This window comes from Dicentrarchus labrax, unplaced genomic scaffold, assembly GCF_905237075.1.
Source record: "Dicentrarchus labrax unplaced genomic scaffold, dlabrax2021, whole genome shotgun sequence".
Lineage (NCBI taxonomy): Eukaryota > Metazoa > Chordata > Actinopteri > Moronidae > Dicentrarchus > Dicentrarchus labrax.
The window spans coordinates 24,034,470-24,060,045 of NW_026136708.1; the positions used below are offsets into that span (position 1 = coordinate 24,034,470).

Genomic DNA, 25,576 nt, shown 5'->3' on the forward strand with positions numbered 1-25,576 from the left:
CTATTTAATATGTAAACTGTGCTGAACAAAGTCATCAAGTATCAGGCCTGTTAATCTGTATGACACAAATAATCAATATACAATATATATATAAAGAGATTGATCAAACATTCAAACGTCCTGCAGTTACTTATTTACACAGGATGTATAAATACATATCAGCAGACTCTCTGGAGCAATGCATTGTGGGAGTTGTAGTGCGGTTGGATTTGTCCTTTAAGCTCTGTCTCATCATTATTACTGATGTTTGTCCCTGAATGCATCGCGGCGTGTGGACTTTCAGTATTGTGGTTCCGGGAGGATTGTGCAGCTTGTTTTCTTTTTACCACGTTTGTGAAAAGGATTTCTTTTATTTGTTTTTAATATTAGTACGGACTCTACGGTTACTACGGTTGCCAATCGAAGGGTCACCAATGAGTTTTGGTTTTGGTTTTTTTTGCTAACAAGTGTGTTTGCATTGTTGCAAATGAATTGTTTTATACTGTACAGTGAGGTGAGTTAAACCTATTTTTCTAATAAAGTTATTGACTTTGATCTGCTTGAGTTTGATTTCATTCCTTGTTCATTAGTTTCTATTTTAAATTAATCAATATTTACATTAATGTGTTTATTATCTGTCAGTGGGTAACAAACTGCCTCTTCACTGTGTCACAGTAATACCATTAATATTAACAATAGCACATTATTAACACATTATTATTATTAACACATTAATATTAACACATTATTATTAACACATTAATATTAACACATTATTATTATTAACACATTATTAACAATAACATTAATATTAACACATTATTATTATTAACACATTATTAACAATAACATTAATATTAACACATTAATATTAACACATTATTAATATTAACACATTAATATTAACACATTATTATTATTAACACATTAATATTAACACATTATTATTAACACATTATTATTAACACATTAATATTAACACATTAATATTAACACATTATTAACACATTATTATTATTATTATTAACAATAACATTAATATTAACACATTATTATAATTAACACATTATTATTATTAACACATTAATATTAACACATTAATATTAACACATTATTATTAACACATTATTATTAACATATTATTATTATTAACAATAACATTAATATTAACACAGTATTATTAACACATTATTAACACATTAATATTAACACATTATTATTATTATTAACACATTATTATTATTATTAACACATTATTAACACATTAATATTAACACATTATTATTAACACATTATTATTAACACATTAACAATAACATTAATATTAACACATTATTATTAACACATTAACACATTATTATTATTAACACATTAATATTAACACATTATTATTAACACATTATTATTAACATTAACACATTAATATTAACACATTATTATTAACACATTAATATTAACACATTATTAACACATTAATATTAACACATTATTATTATTAACACATTAATATTAACACATTATTAACACATTAATATTAACACATTATTATTATTAACACATTAATATTAACACATTAACACATTAATATTAACACATTATTAACACATTATTATTATTAACACATTAATATGAACACATTATTAAACAGTTAATATGAACACATTAATATGAACACATTATTAAACAGTTAATATGAACACATTAATATGAACACATTATTAAACAGTTAATATGAACACATTAATATGAACACATTATTAAACAGTTAATATGAACACATTAATATGAACACATTATTAAACAGTTAATATGAACACATTATTAAACAGTTAATATGAACACATTAATATGAACACATTATTAAACAGTTAATATGAACACATTATTAAACAGTTAATATTAACATATTAATATTAACACATTAATATGAACACATTATTAAACAGTTAATATTAACATAATATTAACACATTCATATGAACACATTATTAATAACAAATCATTAAACAGTTAATATGAACACATTATTAAACAGTTAATATTAACATATTATAATTAACACATTAATATGAACACATTATTAAACAGTTAATATTAACATAATATTAACACATTCATATGAACACATTATTAAACAGTTAATATGAACACATTAATATGAACACATTATTAAATAGTTATTATTAACACATTATTAAACAGTTAATATGAACACATTAATATGAACACATTATTAAATAGTTATTATTAACACATTATTTAACAGTTAATATGAACACATTAATATGAACACATTATTAAATAGTTATTATTAACACATTATTAAACAGTTAATATGAACACATTAATATGAACACATTATTAAATAGTTATTATTAACACATTATTTAACAGTTAATATGAACACATTAATATGAACACATTATTATTATTATTAACACATTAATATTAACACATTATTATTAACACATTATTATTAACACATTAATATTAACACATTAATATTAACACATTATTAACACATTATTATTATTATTATTAACAATAACATTAATATTAACACATTATTATAATTAACACATTATTATTATTAACACATTAATATTAACACATTAATATTAACACATTATTATTAACACATTATTATTAACATATTATTATTATTAACAATAACATTAATATTAACACAGTATTATTAACACATTATTAACACATTAATATTAACACATTATTATTATTATTAACACTTATTATTATTATTAACACATTATTAACACATTAATATTAACACAATATTATTAACACATTAATATTATTAACACATTAACAATAACATTAATATTAACACTATTATTATTAACACATTAATATTAACACATTGTTATTATTATTAACACATTATTATTAACACATTATTATTATTAACACATTAATATTAACACATTATTATTATTATTAACACATTATTATTAACACATTAATATTAACACATTATTAACACATTAATATTAACACATTATTATTATTAACACATTAATATTAACACATTATTAACACATTAATATTAACACATTATTATTATTAACACATTAATATTAACACATTATTAACACATTAATATTAACACATTATTAACACATTATTATTATTAACACATTAATATGAACACATTATTAAACAGTTAATATGAACACATTAATATGAACACATTATTAAACGGTTAATATGAACACATTAATATGAACACATTATTAAACAGTTAATATGAACACATTAATATGAACACATTATTAAACAGTTAATATGAACACATTAATATGAACACATTATTAAACAGTTAATATGACACATTAATATGAACACATTATTAAACAGTTAATATTGAACACATTATTAAACAGTTAATATGAACACATTATTAACAAATCATTAAACAGTTAATATGAACACATTATTAAACAGTTAATATTAACATATTAATATTAACACATTAATATGAACACATTATTAAACAGTTAATATTAACATAATATTAACACATTCATATGAACACATTATTAATAACAAATCATTAAACAGTTAATATGAACACATTATTAAACAGTTAATATTAACATATTATAATTAACACATTAATATGAACACATGATTAAACAGTTAATATTAACATAATATTAACACATTCATATGAACACATTATTAAACAGTTAATATGAACACATTAATATGAACACATTATTAAATAGTTATTATTAACACATTAAACAGTTAATATGAACACATTAATATGAACACATTATTAAATAGTTATTATTAACACATTATTTAACAGTTAATATGAACACATTAATATGAACACATTATTAAATAGTTTTATTAACACATTATTAAACAGTTAATATGAACACATTAATATGAACACATTATTAAATAGTTATTATTAACACATTATTTAACAGTTAATATGAACACATTAATATGAACACATTATTAAACAGTTAATATGAACACATTAATATGAACACATTATTAAACAGTTAACATGAACACATTAATATGAACACATTATTAAACAGTTAATATTAACATATTAATATGAACACATTAATATGAACACATTATTAAACAGTTAATATGAACACATTAATATGAACACATTATTAAACAGTTAATATGAACACATTAATATGAACACATTATTAAACGGTTAATATGAACACATTAATATGAACACATTATTAAACAGTTAATATGAACACATTAATATGAACACATTATTAAACAGTTATGTTATTGAACACTTTTAAACGTTACTATGAACACATTAATATGAACCCATTATTAAACAGTTAATATGAACACATTATTAAACAGTTAATATGAACACATTAATATGAACACATTATTAAACAGTTAACATGAACACATTAATATGAACACATTATTAAACAGTTAATATGAACACATTAATATGAACACATTATTAAACAGTTAATATGAACACATTAATATGAACACATTATTAAACAGTTAATATGAACACATTAATATGAACACATTAATATGAACACATTATTAAACAGTTAACATGAACACATTAATATGAACACATTATTAAACAGTTTATATGAACACATTAATATGAACACATTATTAAACAGTTAATATGAACACATTAATATGAACTATTTAACAGTTAATATGAACACATTATTAAACAGTTAATATGAACACATTAATATGAACACATTAATATGAACACATTATTAAACAGTTAATGTTTCTGACTGTAAACAAACAGAAACACTGGGCCGCCCAATCGGAAGTGACGTTGTGTGGATTCAGGGTTGCCATGTCTGCTCAGGAAAATACACATTTTACTTTTATGTCTCAGATCATTTTATTAATCAGATATAGAGTGGTTACACTTTTTACTAATACAATAATACATTCAAGGAAATCGACTGTTTTAATTCTTTATTAATAATTTCAGTCATTTTTCAACAAACTGTCTCTAGTTCCAGCTTTTTATCTATAATAATATTATATATTTATAATGTCTGGACAACACAAGCACCATGTTAACGTACCAATGTTTATATATTACATTATATTATATTACATTACATTACATTACATTACATTATATTATATTACATTATATTACATTACATTACATTACATTATATTACATTACATTATATTATATTACATTACATTATATTACATTACATTACATTACATTTATTCAATTCAATTCAATTCAATTTTATTTGTATAGCACCAATTCATAACAGAAGTTATCTCAGGACACTTTTCAAATAGAGCAGGTCTAGACCGAACTCTTTATAACATTAATTACAGAGACCCAACAGTACCACCATGAGCAAGACCTTGGAGACAAGGGCAAGGAAACACTGCCTGTTAAAAGGCAGAAACCTAGGACAGATCCTCCGGCTCTAGGTGGGTGGTCGTCTGTCTCGACCAGTTGGGGTGAGAGAGAGAGAGAGAGAGGGGAGAGAGAGAGAGAGAGAGAGAGACAGACAGACAGACAGACAGACAGGTGCACAGCAACAACAGTATTGGCAATGGCAGTCAAGCAGGACCACGGCAGGAGGCTCCACCAGGATCGATAAGAACCTGCGAGACGTGAAAGCACAAGAACTCTGGGGAAGAAGTGAAGTTAGTAACATGCATTAAAGGGACATGAATGAGTGCAGAAAGAGAGAGGAAGGGAGTAGCTCAGTGCACCATGGGAAATCCCCCCGATAGTCTAGGCCTATAGCAGCATAACTAAGGGATGGTAAGAGTGTGATTAAAACAATGAGTTGGTTTATTTACACTCTGACAGAAGCCAATTGAGTCTATTAATGATATAAATGCATTACTAAGGCTGTCATTGTCAACATCCACATGAATATTAAAATCACCTACAATAATGACTTTATCTGATTTAAGGACTAAACTTGATAGAAACTCTGAGAATTCAGATATAAAATCAGAGTACGGTCCAGGAGTGCGGTACACTATAACAAATAGAACTGGCTGCAGTGTTTTCCAGTTTGGGTGAGAAAGACTAAGAACAAGGCTTTCAAATGAATTATAATTTAGTTTAGGTTTAGGGTCCATTAAAACGCTCCAATCATATATAGCTGCTACTCCACCTCCTCGGCCTGTGCCTCGAGGAATGTGAGTATTAATATGACTGGGGGGGGGGGGGATTCATTTAGGCTAACATACTCCTCGTGGGACTACCAGGTCTCAGTAAGACAAAGTAAATCAATATCATAATCTGATATTAATTCATTCACTAAAACAGCTTTAGAGGACAGAGACCTGATATTTAACAGCCCACATTTCATTCTCTTATTTTGTGCTACTGAGGAGTTGGTTTTAATTTTTATTAGATTTTTATGTTGAACTCCTCTTGTTTTTATTTCTTTAAATAGTTTAGGTTACATTACATTATATTATATTATATTATATTATATTACATGTTTCAACAGGATACTGTTTTTATTTTTATGGTCAATGCAGGTATTGATTAATTAAAGAAAGTGAATCCATTCCTTTTATCTCTGTTAACAATATTGATAATGTGATTATTGTTTAATTAAACTGTTTAATAAAGAATCCTCCAGTGATCCTCACTGTAAAGAGAAAGTTTCACATTATTTTAAACATATTAAGTAATTATATAGATTCATTATAGAGACTGACAGGATCTTTTACTAACGGACACTAACGGACACCAACGGACACTAACGGACAGCAACGGACAGCAACGGACACTAACGGACACTAACGGACCTGGCAACCCGCCGCTCGGATTAACCAACAGTCCGGAAGTGTGTGTGGACTTTAAAAGTGGGACTTTACAGCAGTTAAACATGCAGTAAAGCCCCGGTAAAGCCCCGGTAAAGCCCCGGTAACGCCCCGGTAACCCCCCCGGACAGTGTGAGTCCTCCTGCGGACACTATGTGTGTGTTTATCTGAAGCTGCTGCGGAACTTTAATCTCTGTAAGTTTACAACGTTAGCTGTCAGCTAGCTGCGTTAGCTGCTGCGGCTAACGGCTACAGCACCGTTTAACGTTAGACTGTAACCGGTTACCGGCGCTGTGGTCAGATATCAGTCGGTAGAAACGGTGTGAATGCTGTCTGTGATGTTACTAACACCGTTTAACGTTAGACTGTAACCGGTTACCGGCGCTGTGGTCAGATATCAGTCGGTAGCTGTCTGTTACAGGAGCTGCGGACGATGGACGCGGTTTGTTCGGTTATTAAACGGCGGCTGAAGATCGACGTCCTCCGAGAGACTGGACGGCAGTATCCGGTCTTCTGCTTCCTGCTGCTGTCAATGCTGCTGCTCACCGTGCTGCTCAACAGGTAAACAAACAACAACAACAACAACAGGTAAACTAACTACAACAACAGGTAAACTAACAACAACAGGTAAACTAACAACAACAACAACAACAGGTAAACTAACAACAACAACAACAACAACAGGTAAACTAACAACAACAACAACAGGTAAACTAACAACAACAACAACAACAGGTAAACTAACTACAACAACAACAACAACAGGTAAACTAACAACAACAACAACAACAGGTAAACTAACAACAACAACAGGTAAACTAACAACAACAGGTAAACTAACAACAACAACAACAGGTAAACTAACTACAACAACAACAGGTACTAACTAACAACAACAACAACAGGTAAACTAACAACAACAGGTAAACTAACAACAGGTAAACTAACTACAGATAAACAAACAACAGGTAAACTAACTACAGGTTAACTAACTACAGATAAACTAACTACAGGTAAACTAACTACAGATAAACAAACAACAGGTAAACTAACTACAGGTTAACTAACTACAGGTTAACTAACTACAGGTTAACTAACTACAGATAAACTAACTACAGGTTAACTAACTACAGATAAACTAACTACAGATAAACTAACAACAGGTTAACTAACTACAGGTTAACTAACTACAGATAAACAAACAACAGGTTAACTAACTACAGATAAACTAACTACAGGTTAACTAACTACAGGTAAACTAACTACAGATAAACTAACTACAGGTTAACTAACTACAGATAATCTAACTACAGATAAACTAACTACAGGTAAACTAACTACAGGTAAACTAACAACAACAACAACTACAGATAAACTAACTACAGGTAAACTAACTACAGATAAACAAACAACAGGTAAACTAACTACAGGTTAACTAACTACAGATAAACTAACTACAGGTAAACTAACTACAGGTTAACTAACTACAGGTTAACTAACTACAGATAAACTAACTACAGGTTAACTAACTACAGGTAAACTAACTACAGATAAACTAACTACAGATAAACTAACAACAGGTTAACTAACTACAGGTTAACTAACTACAGATAAACAAACAACAGGTTAACTAACTACAGATAAACTAACTACAGGTTAACTAACTACAGGTAAACTAACTACAGATAAACTAACTACAGATAAACTAACTACAGGTAAACTAACTACAGATAAACAAACAACAGGTAAACTAACTACAGGTAAACTAACTACAGATAAACAAACAACAGGTAAACTAACTACAGGTTAACTAACTACAGATAAACTAACTACAGGTAAACTAACTACAGATAAACTAACTACAGGTTAACTAACTACAGGTTAACTAACTACAGATAAACTAACTACAGGTAAACTAACTACAGGTAAACTAACAACAACAACAACAACAACAGGTAAACTAACTACAGGTTAACTAACTACAGATAATCTAACTACAGATAAACTAACTACAGGTAAACTAACTACAGGTAAACTAACTACAGGTAAACTAACAACAACAACAACTACAGATAAACTAACTACAGGTAAACTAACTACAGATAAACAAACAACAGGTAAACTAACTACAGGTTAACTAACTACAGATAAACTAACTACAGGTAAACTAACTACAGGTTAACTAACTACAGGTTAACTAACTACAGATAAACTAACTACAGGTTAACTAACTACAGGTAAACTAACTACAGATAAACTAACTACAGGTAAACTAACTACAGATAAACTAACAACAGGTTAACTAACTACAGGTTAACTAACTACAGGTTAACTAACAACAGGTTAACTAACTACAGATAAACTAACTACAGGTTAAACTAACTACAGGTTAACTAACTACAGGTAAACTAACTACAGATAAACTAACTACAGATAAACTAACTACAGGTTAACTAACAACAGGTAAACTAACTACAGATAAACTAACTACAGGTAAACTACAGATAAACTAACTACAGGTAAACTAACTACAGGTTAACTAACTACAGATACCTTCACTGTTACTTTGAGTACATTCATGTGTTTGTGTTTCTGATCCAACATTAATATATTTCAGGAATCATACACATTGATCTCTCTATATAATAATATAATAATATAATAATATGAAACTGAATACTTTCAGACGTTAGTTACCTTGAGATCTGTGAGTAGCTGTTAGAATAATAATAATAATAATATATATATAATAAACATAGTGATTATAATGTATTGAGTGATGTGTGTGTGCAGTGCTGCTGATACTGAGCCCACTGTGGGCGCGTTGTCATTAAAGGGAAGTTTATTTCTAACTATAAGGAAGAAGAGTAAACCTGATAAACTGTGAGATTAAACTCTGATTGATGCTGTGTAATAATCTGCAGGTATATCCAAATCCTGATGGTCTTCTGGTCCTTCCTGGCGGGTGTGGTCACTTTCTACTGCTCCACTGGACCCGAGACCCTCCTCCCAAACATCCTGTTCACCGTGAAGCCGAGGAGCAAAGTAAGAGGAGCCTGACTGATATTGATATAACTAGAAAAAATGCCCAAAGTTGTTCTTACTAGAAGTATTGAAAACTAAACTTTAAAATAAGTATTTGGTCACTTTATTGAGCTGAATTTAAGAATTAGTACTTTAATCTAAACTCTTACAATAAGACACAGTTTAACAGCCTGATAACAGTCAGTGACCTTGACTTAAATGAACCAGAAATATTCTTATTTTTATAATTCTTTATTAAAACAATCAAAAACTAATCAACTTTCTCTTAAACTGAGAAGTTGTGCGAGTGCTCTTATTTTGAAAATAAGGACAGTAATCTGGTTCCTCTGCTGGGATATTATGCAACCATTGTTGTTAAATGGAGCTCAATATCAGCTGTAATATCTAATTAACACACAGATATAGTTTCTTTAAACATGACAGGATAATAGGACTCCCAGAGTCTTCACCGTGCTGCGTTCAGAGTCTTCACCGTGCTGCGTTCAGAGTCTTCACCGTGCTGCGTTCAGAGTCTTCACCGTGCTGCGTTCAGAGTCTTCGCTGTGCTGCAGTGTTGGTAGTGAGTGATATAACAGGAGACTGGTGGTTGTTTCTCCTCCCACAGCGACAGGAGCAGGAGTTGTTTCCTCTGGGCCACAGCTGTGCCGTGTGCGGGAAGGTGAAGTGCAAACGTCACCGGTACGTTCACTGAATGTGACCACAGACTCACAGAGGTTCTGCTTTATAGTGGAGGGACTTTAATACGTTTACACACACACACTGTCAGTAAGTGATATTTGAGCTACTTGTACCCTCAGAGGTAAATATTAGGAGGGTTTGAGACCATATTATACCTTTATTAGATATTGATAATGTACTCCTGTGAGGCCACCTAGTGGATATTATTGAGCAGTACTGCAACAGACAGATAACTTTACCCATCAGCTGGTGTTATTGATTATTGATGATGGGACAGTTTATCTAACAGCAGTAAACTTAGATAATACATGTATTTATATATACACAGTAAAATGTGCATCATATAATGAGAGTATGAAACAAATAATTGTGTTACTCATTAACAATCTAAAGATTTAAAGTCACTCCACCCTTCATTCACCTTGATGTTGCTTATAATGTTTCCTCCTCTGCAGGCCGACGCTGCTCCTGGAAAACTATCAGCCATGGTTGGACCTGAAGGTTCATTCAAAGGTGGACGCTTCAATAGCAGAGGTACCTCACGATGTATCCTTAAACCAACTGTTAATTAAAGTGTGGACGTTAAACTGAGCAAATCATGGAGAATCATATTCTGACTGTCTCCGTCTGGCAGGTGTTCGAGTTAGTTCTGGAGAACTTTGTGTACCCCTGGTACAGGTGAGGAGACAGTACAAGTGTTTCATTGTCTTAAGAACCTTTATTTTCTTCTGCACACATTGGTCAGTTATCTATAAACTCCGTCCTCTGGTTTCAGGGACATCACAGACGACGAGGCGTGTGTGGACGAAGTGAGGATGACTTTTCGCTTCTTCGCATCGGTGCTCGTCCGCCGGGCTCAGAAGGTGAAACAGTTCCAGGAAGAGACACGTTCTTCTTAAGGCTGCAACTAACAGTTACATCATTATTAGTTATCACCAGATTAGTTTCCTGATTAGTCGACGGATTAATTGATCAGTGAATTAGAGCTCTGGTTGGATTTCTCATCGTCTTTCACTAATCTTTCTCTTTCTCCTCTGCAGGTTGATGTTCCTGCTGTGTTCGCAGACAAAGTGATGAAAGCTGCGATGAAACATATCGAAATTATTGTAAAAGCTCATGGAAAAGGTCTGAATCAGTTAACAGACTGTAACATTACTGTAATATAATATTCACACAGTTTATTAGTGTTTAATCAGCTGATAATAACAATCATTGTGTGTTTGTTACCTGAGAATGAGACGTTGTTATCCAATCCTGATAAAAGAGTGACACTGTGTTTGGTGAGTTGAGGGACATTCGGTAATATCCACTGACTCCACTGTGTGTGTGTGTGTGTGTGTGTGTGTGTGTGTGTGTGTGTGTGTGTGTGTGTGTGTGTGTGTGTGTGTGTGTGTGTGTGTGTGTGTGTGTGTGCACAGTGAAGAGCGTGGAGGGCTTACAGCAGGCGGCTCTGGATGAATACGCCGCTGACCTCCACATCGCTCTGCGCAGCCGGAGGGACGAGCTGCTCTACCTGAGGAAGTTGACTGAGATGCTGTTTCCCTACGTCATGCCCCCCAAAGCTACAGACTGCAGGTGGGCAGACGCACGCGCACACACACACACACACACACACACACACACACACACACACTAACACACACACACTAACTGGGGGTTGTGTGTTCAGGTCTCTGGCTCTGTTGCTGCGGGAGGTGATGGCTGGATCTGTGATGTTACCAACTATGGACTTCATGGCGGACCCTGTGAGTGGAACAGCTTCAGTAATGAGCAGCTCAGGCTGTTCACATACTGTAAAGCTCCAGTTCATTGTATGCTGGGCTTTTAACCATCTTCAAACTGTGGTTGTCTCTTTAACATAGATTAACCTAGCACATAGCAGAAAGACAGCTACTGACAGCTACTGACAGCTACTGAGAGCCTCAGATGGTGCTTGAATATTTTGTGTGTTTATGTTTCTTTGTGTTTTTTAAATGTTAAGATGGATGACACATCATGAAAATGATCTAACAACAGATTCATTATGTTCCTGTCTGTATTTTAAAACATGAATGAAAACACTGAGATAACATTGTGTCTGTGTTGCAGGATACTGTGAACCTCATGGTGCTGATATTTGTTGATGACAATCCAGTAAGTGAAAAGCACACTGAATATCCAAACAAACTTTACTTTATTCAAACTGAGGTTGTGGATATTACTTTAAACTGGATGTTAAATGAGAAGCTACCTGCTGCTCCACACTTTGGATTTCATGTATGAATTCATTTAAATAAAAGAGGTTTTTAAACTAATTGCTTATTTGATTATGTTGTGTACCTCCAGCCAGAAGCAGCCACAGAGCCTCCGTCTGCTCTGGTTCCATTTCTACAGAAATATGCCGACGTCAGCAACAAGAAGGCGTCTGTGAGTCCCTCACTGACAGACAGTGGAAATGTTTTTAACACACAGTGTATCAGTGTGTCAGTCAGAGACATTTGCTTTAACCAAGGATAACTAATTGTCCCCCTCTGCTCCTCGTGCAGGTGCTGAAGTTGGAGCTGAAGGAGATCCGGGAGCAGCAGGACCTCCTCTTTCGTTTCATGAACTTCCTGAAGCAGGAAGGAGCCGTGCACGTGCTGCAGTTCTGCCTCACTGTGGGTGAGAACAACCATCACTCACACACTAACTTTCACATTTCAGACAACCTGCTCAACCAAGTGTTCATTTCCTCCCCCACTTATCCTGTGGAGGGTCGGAGGGATTGGTGGGGGCTCTACATGTGGGCCTGCTTCAGGAGGGAATGTGGGAGCAACTGTTTGAGTGTAACATAAATATGTGTCCTGATGTCCTGTGGTTGTGTCCTCCAGAGGAGTTTAACGATAAGATCCTGAGTCCGGAGCTGAGCGACTCCGAGCTGCAGCGTCTGCACGGCGAGGTGCTGCACATCTACGAGACCTACTGCCTGGACGAGAGCATCGACAAGATCAGCTTCGACAAGTTCATCGTGGAGGAGATCAGGAACAGTGAGACTATAGATTATTGATTGAATCCGCTCCATATAGAACATAGCTCTAGAGTTTATACACTGTTTAATTAGGAACTGTTACACATTATAGGTTTAACAGCAGCTGGATTTCTTGTATTTTCGGACCTCCAGTGGTTGAAGTCACTGCTTTCAGTGTCGAGTTTCTCTTCAAACATTTTAGAATGAAGTGCTGTTTGTATCCATTGTGTGTGGTTGCTTCCTGTTTGTCTCCAGTGTAAACTGTGTGAGAGCAGTGATGACACACTGTGTCCCTCTCAGTTGCTAAAGGCCCGTACACCGGCGTGGTGAAGCTGCAGACGATGCGCTGCCTGTTCGAGGCGTACGAACACGTCCTGTCTCTGCTAGAGAGAGTCTTCACCCCGATGTTCTGTCACAGCGATGAAGTAAGAGCTCAGAAACCCACCAACCCACTTATATCATCTGCCTCTTCATTAATTATAACAGAACATAAACATAGACAGTCTTTTTTCTTTACACAGATCACCATTTATTTCTCTATAAATTCTCTTAAATGGAATAATATTTGAATAAGTCATTGTCCAAAGAATTACACTGTTTCACTGACAGACCTTTATAAATACATTTCCTTCTATGATCTTCATAGTTTAATATAAACAACAGATTCACAGGTAATAGTTTCTGCCTTTACACATGAATAATACAGCTTTTAAATCAACTACATCAATAGGAAGGAACCAAGGACATTTATTTATCATTATACAACATGCAGCTCCTTCATTGTACACACAGAAAGAGATAATAAACATTATAGAATAAATCTAAAACAATAGAGTTAGTTATATACATGTATACATGCACATTCACACCCAGGAATTCTGTCCTTCAATGTTTGTGTCTGTAAATCTTTAAAGGTCAACACGTGGTTTGATGAGCTGTTAGTGTGACCACACAGAGTCTGTTTACAGCGGCTGTTGGAAGGTCCCTAGGTGATCTGTACATCTACAGTGTGAACTAGGGATCGACCGATATGGATTTTTTAGGGCCGATGCCGATACTGATTTTTTTTTCATCAGCCTTAGCCGATGACTGATACGGACTGCCGATTCTTTTTTGAGCCGGTATTTGGAGCCGATACGACTTTTGCTCCCTCAATTTACATCAAAGAAATTACACAATGATGATGACAAATGTTACGAGTCTCAATTTAAGAAAAAATTAATGAAATTAAAAAAGGTTGAGGTAGAACAAGAACAAGTAAACAATATTTAACACATATTAAAAACAGGTGAGGTAGAACAAGTAGAAAAAGAGTTTAGTGCTGCAAATACTGAAAATAAATATGTAAACATAAATAAAAATTCTGAAAATAAATTCTGAAAATAAATATTTAAGCATAAATAAAATAATGACACACTATTGCACACAGTAGCAAAAATAATCTCTAAGATCAGATCAAACTCTTTGTCCCACACAGAGGAGTTTCAAAGACATTATTGGTGATTTGTGGAAAAGAGAAATGTAAAAGATCAGAGGAAAGAGCAGAGGATCATCACGTTTGATGTCAGTGCGCATTAAGCAACAAACTGTTCAAGTTTCTGTTCTATCAACGTTAACAGGAATAAATATTCAACCAAGTATAAAACTGTTTCTCAAAGTTTTAAAAGCTCTCCTTCAGTCGGGGCAGCACTCTCATATATCGCTGTGATGTGTGTGTGTCCCACTGAGTGAGACGCACACACACACACACACACACACACACACACACGCACACACAAACTTCTGTTTGGTAGCTGACGCTGACTGAAAACCATTGAACTGGATTGCTAATGCTAACGTGTGCAAACGGCTCTAAACACTAGTAAGGCCATCACGGTGCACTTGTCTGTTACATGATAAACGTTAACACAAATTAATATTCAACTACGTATAAAACATATCTCTCATCATTAAAGCTCTTCTTGAGGGGGGGTTGCGCTATGATATCACCGCGATGGCAAGGGAACTCCGCCCCGCTCCAAGTAGGGAGAGAGAAACACACACACACACACACACACACACACACACACACACACACACACACACACACACACGTCCAAACCTCCAGCCAGGTGGTCGCTAATAAAACTCCTACAACACCACAGAACCACGGAACAACGTCGGCATTACCTAATCCTATCACCAGTGTTCGTAACAGCTACCGTATGAATACATATAGCCACAATGGCAAGCAGTTTTATAGACGAGGCATTCCCGTTTCACCATTTGGACCCACAAACTTGTTTAGCTATAGTTTCAAGTAAAACACAAATAGAGCATGCATTTGGCATTCGTGTTTCCACTTTCGAAGTGTATGGCAATATTTCAGCTAAGTTAAACAGTTGAAAGATGCTTTGAAAGTTTAAAACTTAGCGTTGTGTTGAAGAGCAGGCTTCTAGCACTCTCCTAGTGGGGGAGGGGCTATGCATGGTCTGCACCCGCACTGCAGCGTCTCCAGCAACACGGAGCTGCCTGTGGACGCCTGTCTGTAAATAATGCTGGATCAGCAAACGCAGCAGCCCGCATCGGCCGATGCGACACACGTATAAAACACAAAACGGCCGGCCGATGTATCGGTCGATCACTAGTGTGAACAACCGCAGAGACACGTTGTGACACATATATATCTATCTATTGTGAACTCTGATGAGTCCTGGTCCACACTGAAACAGCGCCCACTCACTGACCTCCTGTAAGGACACAGAAACACGCCGTCTGATTGGTTCACTGTTACCTTCTGAAGTAAGCAGCAGATGTTTGTGAACACACTGAACCAGTAACCACACTGAACCAGTAACCACAACAGACTAGAGTGTCTTTATATGAATAATGTAATGTGTTTAGTTGAAACCTTGAACTCAGATAACCAGTAATGTGTGTCTCCTCTGTGTGTTCAGTACTTCAGACACCTGCTGAGAGGAGCAGAGTCTCCAGCGAGGAACAACAGGATCAGCAGGTTTGTGAGATGAGTTGTTGGATGATTTATCTTTCAGAAGGGAACAATAGCATTACAGCACAGTGTCTTCATTAGTTGCCTGTGCATCTTATTCCAGAAGCTTCAGTTTGGAAGAGACCAGGTGAGTAGGTCACCAGCATGTCATCTTACCTCACACAGTCTGCTGGCTGCGAGTTACTGGACCCAAACAACCTGTGCACAGTTGGTTGCATGCAGATACAGATTATCTCTCTGTGACTCCACTGTTACTCTACTGTTAACATTATGAGCCACTGCTGGACGGCTGTGTTTGTTAACGTCATGCTGATGCTTGCATGTTGACTTTAACCTCTCGTTTGAGACCATAGACGTGTTAGAGAAGACTGAGCACTACAGCGGTAGCAAGAGGTCCTTTGTCCTTCTGGGTGTCTGCTGATGGTACAAATGATAGCAGAAGTGTTTGTCTCTGGCAGGGATTGATATATCTGACACATCGGAGTCGAGGTTCAGTGTCTCAGCATTACAATCCAGGTTTTGGCCAGAATGCGACAGTGTAGTAGACGGAGCATTTTCCAGCCAATCCAAGAGGATTTTAAAATAGTTTATTTATCTCATTAAGGTCCAGTGTGTAACATTGAGGAGGATCTAATGTCAGTCAGAAATGTTTTCATTAGTGTTTAATCACCTGAAAATAAGAATCATTGAGTTTTTGTTACCTTAGATCTGGCTCTAGATCGGCTGTTGGCGTTTGTCACACATTTCCAGCCAACGTAAGAGAGAGGGGAGCGAATGAGTTTCAGTCTACACTGCTAGATGCCATTAAAGCCTCAGATAAAAAGCACATGAAGCAAGTGCAGTAACTAACATTGTGGACCGGACTATTTGTTCCAAAGAAGATGAGGTTTTAGAGCTGAACGTCTCCGGTGGTTGAGTAATCATTGATCCAGCATCCTCTCAGCGGAGGTAAAAGTCTAACTTATCACTCTTTTAGTGCCTAATCATTGTCAGCAGGTTGGAAGCATCAGCAATGAGCTTTCAGTAACTACACGCTCACAGTCGCCCTTTTTACTGCATGTCTGCTGCATGACGGATGCATTATACAGAGAGACTGCTCACAAAGAAACGCTCTGTCAACAAGTCATGTGACACACTTTATATTTGCTATTTTACTCCTGTTTCCCAACATTGGAGCAACATTTGAGAGAAACACAACGGGACAAAAAATACACCAAGAGACACATTGTAGAGATATTTGCATCGATCCAGCTTTAACAAGGACACAACGACACCGACCTTTATATCCTTTGTACCTTTTATGCCAGTATGGACAAAACATAGGTCTTAAATTGGATTCATAAGGTTTACATTTAACAGTGTTGCATGTGAATAACTTTATCCGTCTCAAAGACGGAGAACAGTCTGTTAACGTGTCTCTGGATGAGGTTGTATAGCATTAATGCAGGTTCATACAAGTGTATCAGCGTATTCTCTGTTCACTGTAGAAACTTCTCGAAGCGAGGGGAATCGTTCGGGATCAGCAGGATCGGCAGCAAAATCAAAGGAGTGTTCAAGAGCACCACCATGGAGGGAGCCATGCTGCCGCCCAGCGCCATGAGCGACTTCGACGATGATCTGGTGAGCGTTTCTTTTACAAACACATGAAACTGACGGTAAGAAACAAACTCAATAAATCTGAACATTAAAAACAGAACAATACATCATTAAAGCTCCATAAAACAGGACGCAAATCTGAGGAACCGGGTCAGGTTTGTTTTAACCACTTGTTGTCTGAAGTTAGACTTTTATTTTTGTACCAAGTGTAACCCACTTATCATATTTAATTCAATATATTTCAACATTTATTAGAATAGCAGCTTATATTTCTTTAAAGACCAAAAAAAGTTTATAGTTATAGTAAGTATAGTATTTACTTCTTGTCTCTCGTCGTCAAAGTCTTGGAGGTGGAGATTATTCTGACTGTGATTTTCAACCTACATTTAAAAGTGAAAGTGAATCCTCACATTAAGTTCCCACACATTCTTAAAAACCTGGAAATTTAGAGACTAGTCTTTCAGTCCTGGAAACACCTGGAAATGAATTAAAATGACCACATATCCTGGAAAAGTTATATTGTATTGTAGCCCTTCGCTAGACACATGAACCTGCATCATTAAACAAAGAGGATAAAACTGGGGTGAAATACCAATAAAAGACCTACTGGTATATCATATGACCGTTGTATTGTAAGCTGTATTGTCAAGAAGACTCCTAGAAAAAGGCCTGGAAAGGTCCTGGAAATTAGTTTTCTGTCACATCATTGGTCTGGTCCTCTGTGTGGCTGCAGGTGGAGGAGGCGACCGTCGTGATGGAGGACGACTCCCCCGCCGAGCCGGCCAGCACGCCGGGCAGCCTGAGGAACCTGTCGGCCTGGAGCATCACCATCCCCTACATCGACGTGTACGAGGACGAGGTCAAGAGGGAGAAGATCCCCGTCTTCTGCATCGACGTGGAGCGCAACGACCGGAAGGACGGTGAGCGAACTGTTTCTATGAGAACAGACAGGATTTATAATCTGATTAATTTACTGTTATCTCAAACCGTTCCATCAGACGTTGTAATTTCTCCTCCTCTCGCAGTCGGCCATGAAACTGAGAAGTGGTCGGTCTACAGAAGATATCTGGAGTTCTACGTTCTCGAATCCAAACTCACTGAGTTCCACGGTAACGCTGAGCCTTTAAATATATAACAACATAGAACTGATCCCATATTCTAATGCCAACAGTAGCTCACAGTTGTGTCAGATAGGAATCTGGTGTTGTTGTTTGTGTTGTTTTTAATCCGTCGTTGTTTTTCCAGGCACGTTTGCAGATGCACAGCTTCCATCCAAAAGAATTATTGGACCAAAGAATTATGAGTTCCTCGCATCAAAAAGGGAAGAATTTGAGGAATATTTACAGGTAGATATATTTCCAGAGTTTGACTGTTCCCATCCTGCTCATTTCTATTATTCTCCTCCTGCATTTCCATCGTACTCAGCATTCTGGCTCAAAGCACCTTGTTAAACTTTTGCTCTGGCTGAAGCATTGATCAGGGGAATGATTGGTCAGATTGATACAAGATAGACAGACTGCTGTTAATCCTGGCAGCAACTGCAACTTGTTTTAGTAAATTTAATAAAAGAACAGCAGTGAAATACCTAAACTGTAAATGTGATCCTGTGTGTGTGCGTGCAGAGACTCCTGCAGCATCCAGAGCTCAGTAACAGTCAGCTGCTGGCAGACTTCCTGTCTCCGTTCAGCACAGAGTCTCAGTTCCTGGACAGGATGCTGCCTGATGTCAACCTGGGTTTGTACACATCTCACGTTCCCTCTTTCTTTATACATCCAGTGAAACTCTTACTTACTGTCGTCCTGTTAGAGATAACACTGTCAGGTGTCTCCTTCCTTAAATGTCATTGGAGAGATATGAACCAAAGTCTCCACACTGTGCAGATCCCCCAAAACCACTAATGTCTGACAATATTCACAGCTTTTATTTCTAAATTCATTTAACTAAAGTCTACATTTCAATGGTTTATACTCTTAAATATCCATCTCTACAAACATCAGTACATCCGCACAAAAGTCTGTTAATAAATGTGGTCTTTATATCTACAACAGGCCTACTAGTTGTAATCGGTACCTTCACCTCTTCCTCTTCCTCCTCCTGAAGAAGATTTACACTTCAGTCTTTTTGTTTTACAGGAAAAATTTTCAAGTCTGTTCCTGGGAAGCTGATAAAAGAGGTGAGTTACACAGTAACTTAGTTCACGGTAAAGTTGTGTCATAGAGCTCAGGCTGCACACAGTCAGATAAAAGGGCAGAGTGAAGATAAACCCACTTTAATCCTAAAAGTTTAACAAAATAACCTCTGAGCTTAAACAAAGGAAGGACATTATCTTGCTTCCGTCCTCCAAACCACACAGAGAGATTAGTCCTGATTGGATCCCCTCCCTCCTTCATGTTAGTCTTGTTTTTATGTGTGGCTACAGTTTGTCATCAGTTTCTATGTAGTTCAGTGAACAATGTTGTGAAACTGGAGCAGATTTCTGGGAAGTATCCTGATCTCAACATGACTCCATCGAATTGAAACGGAGTGACATCTGTTTTCCAGAAAGGACAGAACCTGGAGCCCTTCATCCAGTCCTTCTTCAACTCCTGCGAGTCGCCCAAACCCAAACCCAACAGACCTGAGCTGACCATCCTCAGCCCCTCGGCCGAGAACAACAAGAAGGTAAAACACACAGCTGCTGACTGCTCTCGCTCTCTGGCTCTCTCACTCACAGTGTGATTCAGTGTCGAAACTGGCAGAGTTTAAAAAGTCCCGTCTTATCAGGTCTGAGAGAAAGGAATTCCCCCTGCCGTCAGGGAGGGTTGGGATCACAGTAAATGTTTTCCATGGAGACATTTTTTTGGGATTTGGGTGTCTGAAAGGAAACTGGTATTTTTAGCTCTGTAAGACTCACTCTTACCAGCAGTTACCAGCTCTTTATGTGTTGAAATGTTCCAGAAATTCAACTGAGAAACAGTTGATTGATAAACTCTGCAGGTAGGAAGGTCTGTTGATCAAATGTCTGTCCAATATGACCCTGAAGCAGTCCTGGTTCATTATGTTTTCATTACCGATACCTCTGTGTGAACAGAAACAAATCACTGTACCTTTTTATATGACCTGCAGCTCTTCAGCGACCTGTTCAAGAACAACGCCAACTGGTCCGACAGTTGGGAGAGGAAATACAACCACAACTACTTCATGGAGATGGTCACTGTCGACGGCATGTATGACTACATGATGTACGTCGGTAAGTGACGGTCGGCCAGTAAACAGGGTCTCCCTGGAAAAGAAGCTTTAGGAAACATTTGATTTTGGGAAAGTAGATCGTTGACTCACTCTCACCCTGGTGGGAAGATTTCTACTTTCATCCTTTTATATACCGTTTAAACGTAGTGGCATTAGATTAGAGGAATAACGCCTCCTGTCCAGTCGGTTCTGACCCGTCAGTCTGTGTCTGTGTTGGTGTCTGTGACCAACAGGCCGGACGGTGTTCCACATGTCGGACTGGCTGCACCACGTCCTGGCTGCAGGGAGGATCCTGCTGAAGAACACCTTCGAGGCCTACATGGACCAGTACATGCAGTCCAAACTGGAGCAGGTCCTCCAGGAGCACCACATGGTCTCCCTCATCACACAGCTCAGAGGTGGGAAACATGGAGTGTGTGTGTGTGTGCGCATTATTCCCAGTAACACCACTGATTCACACACAGTTTCCCTCCTGAGAACTATGTTAACAGAAACACCTCCCCTCCTCCCCTCCCTACCTGCTGCCCTGTCTGACTGACTGTTTTGAGGAACAGATTTGGGGTCATTGGAAGGAGAAATGTAGTCTCTGAGTGATGTATTAAAGTTTCATTGAGTGGTTTTCTTCCCGCAGACGCCGTGTTCTGTGAGAGCAGCGAGGAGCGAACGGCGGAGGACAAACAGATCAGAGCCAAGCAGACGTTTGAGGAGATGATGAAGTATTTACCAGGTCAGTTTCTCCTCATGTGACGTTGATCAGAGTAACAGTGTTTCATTCATTTGGGTAAAAGATGGTGTTATCTTTCACTTCCTCAAACGCCACCGCAGCCGGTCCGCAGGTTCCAACTACAACCTCAAGTTTAACTTCCAGTCCAGAAATACTCGTCTCAGCTCTGTTACCATATGAGCTCGTTTCTTTAAAGTCAGTGCACACGAGGAAGGAACAGCAGCTGGTTGATGATAAAGCTGAGACGTCATCGGTCAACACTAATCCCACTCCTCAGTATTAGTCAGGAATATGATAACTGCACAGTCATTCATTGTTAATGTGTTTGTGTTTTATATTCTCAGACTTTGTGGGAAAGTGCATCGGCGAGGAGGCAAAATACGAAGGCGTCCGGCTGCTGTTTGACAGTTTCCAGCAGCCGCTCCTCAACAAGCAGGTAAACAGAAACAACACAACAGTAGCTTGTTGAACTCTGATTGGAGCACAGAACAAAAAGAGGCGGGACTTAGGAAGGCTTAATTAAACAGGACTGACCAGATATTTGATGCCACTTTTGGTTCTTGAAAGATTTCACACATTAGTATCTTTATCAGTAGGAAATATGATTATAATGGTTGCAACTAACTAAAAGGTCCAATCAGGTTCACACTACTCTCCGGTGTTTTGAAACCGAACTCACATTGCTGTTGTGTCTCTTCAGATGACGTACGTCCTGCTGGACATCGCCGTGCAGGAGCTTTTCCCTGAACTCAGCAAGGTAAACCAGTGACAGTGGAGGATGTAAAGGGTTAATACAGGAAGAGACACAGCTCAGTGTTTGTTAATGTCTTAATCAGAGGGAGGGGCTGAACAACGGCGGGGGGGCTACGACAGTGAGCATCAGTTCCAACCATTACGATTAGCTCAGTCAGTAATCAATACTCCCATTATTAAAGCATCAATCAACCTGATCAGCCTTCAGCAGTCAGCTAGTGTTTCTGTAGTGGAGACTAAACGTTAACAATGATCCATATCAGCAGTTTGAATCCAACTAAAAGCTCCCTGCACCAAACTCCCTTTAAGAAATATCACATTTTAACAATTCCTAACGTGTTCGTAACAACACGTAACTCTAGAAACACGAGCTAAAGTCTGACTGTCAATACGGGATCAATATCATCCACACAGTGTATTCTGATCAATATCATCCACACAGTGTATTCTGATCAATATCATCCATACAGTTTTATACAGTGTACACTGATCAATAATCCATAAAGATACAGTGTATTCTGATCAATATCATTCACAGTCTGTTAAAAACAATCAGCGGCATACAGAGAAACATGTTTGTGCAGTTTAACTCGTCCATATATTAAATTTAGAGCCGGCAGCAGTGACGTACAGAAAGGCTCAGATGTCACTTTATTATTATTATTAAACAAGTGCAGGTTGAGTAACGTCCCATGATGCAACAGGGGCAATAGGTGGATCAGGTGTCTGACTATAAAGAGAAGACTATGCTCATGTTGATTCACAATAACAAACATTTGTGCTTCCTCTTAAAGGAACAGTGGAACTTTCTGAGAATGCATTTAGTACAACTCGTGTAGCCAGGCTAGCTGTTTCCACCTGCTTCCAGTCTTTATGCTAAGCTAGGCTAACCATAATGAGATTTCAGCTTAACACATGATGAAACTCTCAGAAAGAAATCGAGTAGAAGTTCAGTTCTTCACGTACAGTCTGCAGCAGATGGAGCGAGTGTGAAAGAGGACAGCAAACACTGGAACTAAAGCTGGAACTAGTTCATTATTAGTATTTCTTTTTAATAAGTGAAGAGAGTTTCTGATTAATGTGCTGCTGTGGGTAAAAGATAAAGTGCTGTTTCCTCCTCAGGGAGCGAAGGACGCGATGATCATATGAAGCAGACGATGTGCCGAACACTGAATCCTGGAAGTGCAATACTCCACTAAAGCTCTGGGACCACCTCCACATTCCAATGTACATGAATGCACTAATACATAGATGTATATTTATTGATGGCACTACAGAGAGCGCTGTCTGTCGTCTGTCCTTCCACCAACAACAGGAACCATTACCGACACTTATTAAACACGGAAGTCTGTCCTGATAGTTTGATGGCAGATTCTCCAGGTTCAGGTTCAAGAGCAGATGTTGGACAGCTGTTTTCTTGCTTTGCTGTGAAACTTGTAAAAACCTCTGAGTCTATATGACGGAACAAAGAAATAAAAACAGTTTATGAAGACAAAACCTGTTGATGATGGTTTTATATTTTACAGTTTGTTACCTGTGCACACTTAATGACACCTGTTCATATCTCACCTGTTCATATCTCACCTGTTCATATCTCACCTGTTCATATCTCACCTGTTCATCTCTCACCTGTTCATATCTCACCTGTTCATATCTCACCTGTTCATATCTCACCTGTTCTGAAGCTGCGGTAGAGTCAGGGACTGTGTGCAGTTGTTAAACAACAAAAAACTGTTCACTGACTGTTGTACTTACTGTAGTGCATTCGAACAGTAATCTGTTCACTTTGCTGAGGTAAACTGACTGAACTGCAGTGATTAGAAATCTTTTAACCGTGTTTAAGGTCATTTTTTAACACTTTGGGCTCTCAGACTCAATCTGACTGTGCAGATCACAGATATTTCAGAACTATACAGATTAAACTAAAAGTGTATAAGTGGTTGGTTACTACAGGTAAGTGAGTTTTGTAATTTGGGTGAGCGAGACGTTAAACTGTTGTCCTTTCACTGAACTAAATATAAGACCGTAAAAAGCTCCTGCTGTGTCCTGAAGACAGCCCACACCGGTTTCAGATGGACTCTGTGTCCTCGTGGTTTCTCAGAACTCTGCTGCAGCTTTTTCCACTGAGTCCTAATGTGGCTGATTTCCAGCGTTTGGCAGCTCGTGCCGGGGCAGGCCGCCGCTGCCAGCTGTGTTACACTCGGAGGACTGAATAATGAGGAGTTCCCGAGCATTAACAGGCAGCGAGCGTTGTTTGGGAGATCCCTCACACAGAGAAAGCCTTGTTCACCGAGGAGTTCTGCTTCACAAACACTGGATGTTACAGACGGAAGAGAATCTGCTGCCGCTTTCAGATTCAGACACACTTCCAGGAATCCAACGATTATTATCCATTAAACTCTGCTGCTATTATTCCCTTTTGGCCGAAGTGTTAAGACTCAGTGTTGAGGGTTTTACTTTTGTTTCTAAAGTTGAGAGGCTGTGCTTTTAAGCTTTTTCTTCTGCTGTTTGTCCTTCCAGAGAACTCTTGATTCACATATGTTCCCACTGAGCTTCAACAGCCGACGAATAAAGAAAATATACTGCAAAACACAACCTAACAGCTACCATAGAAGCTAAACATCAGAAGCTCAAATGTATCCTTCCACATATTTAAAATGGAGGTTGATGTTTTCAGTAAAAGATATTTGTTGGTTTCAGTTTTTGCAGCAAATTGTTCACACGCTAAAAGTCTCAGTTTCCAAAACCCAGTTTGAAGGTGTTTAAACCATAG

The 25,576-nt window shown here is 36.9% G+C and overlaps 1 protein-coding gene across 6 annotated transcripts; it reads left to right on the forward strand.

Moving 5' to 3' along the window:
* Positions 1 to 6,801: 6,801 nt before the first annotated feature.
* Positions 6,802 to 24,300, forward strand: snx14 (sorting nexin 14). Of its 6 annotated transcripts, none has more exons than XM_051409047.1 (28): positions 6,802 to 7,365; positions 9,729 to 9,849; positions 10,454 to 10,527; positions 10,983 to 11,061; positions 11,162 to 11,205; positions 11,303 to 11,390; positions 11,568 to 11,652; positions 11,946 to 12,102; positions 12,197 to 12,272; positions 12,616 to 12,660; positions 12,853 to 12,933; positions 13,053 to 13,167; positions 13,377 to 13,532; positions 13,814 to 13,938; positions 16,450 to 16,508; positions 16,606 to 16,629; positions 17,990 to 18,122; positions 18,832 to 19,018; positions 19,124 to 19,207; positions 19,344 to 19,444; positions 19,721 to 19,832; positions 20,231 to 20,271; positions 20,640 to 20,759; positions 21,204 to 21,327; positions 21,560 to 21,724; positions 21,958 to 22,053; positions 22,395 to 22,486; positions 22,751 to 22,819. In XM_051409047.1, exons 1-28 carry the CDS (start codon positions 7,238 to 7,240, stop codon positions 22,817 to 22,819), a joined length of 2,781 nt encoding a protein of 926 aa, XP_051265007.1. In that variant the 5' UTR covers positions 6,802 to 7,237. The 6 variants fall into 6 exon arrangements, with proteins under 6 accessions (XP_051265007.1, XP_051265008.1, XP_051265003.1 ...); XM_051409043.1 differs by lacking the exon at positions 6,802 to 7,365 and adding an exon at positions 23,926 to 24,300 and having other exon boundaries at positions 9,356 to 9,849; positions 19,097 to 19,207; positions 22,751 to 22,807; XM_051409045.1 differs by lacking the exon at positions 6,802 to 7,365 and adding an exon at positions 23,926 to 24,300 and having other exon boundaries at positions 9,375 to 9,849; positions 22,751 to 22,807.
* Positions 24,301 to 25,576: the final 1,276 nt, after the last annotated feature.

Coding starts and splice junctions, on each gene's coding strand:
- snx14 (XM_051409047.1), top strand. CDS start 7,238: ATGGACGCGGTTTGTTCGGTTATTAAACGGCGGCTGAAGATCGACGTC. Junction 12,103..12,196: donor CCCAAAGCTACAGACTGCAG/GTGGGCAGACGC, acceptor TTGTGTGTTCAG/GTCTCTGGCTCTGTTGCTGC. Junction 20,272..20,639: donor CTGGGAAGCTGATAAAAGAG/GTGAGTTACACA, acceptor TCTGTTTTCCAG/AAAGGACAGAACCTGGAGCC.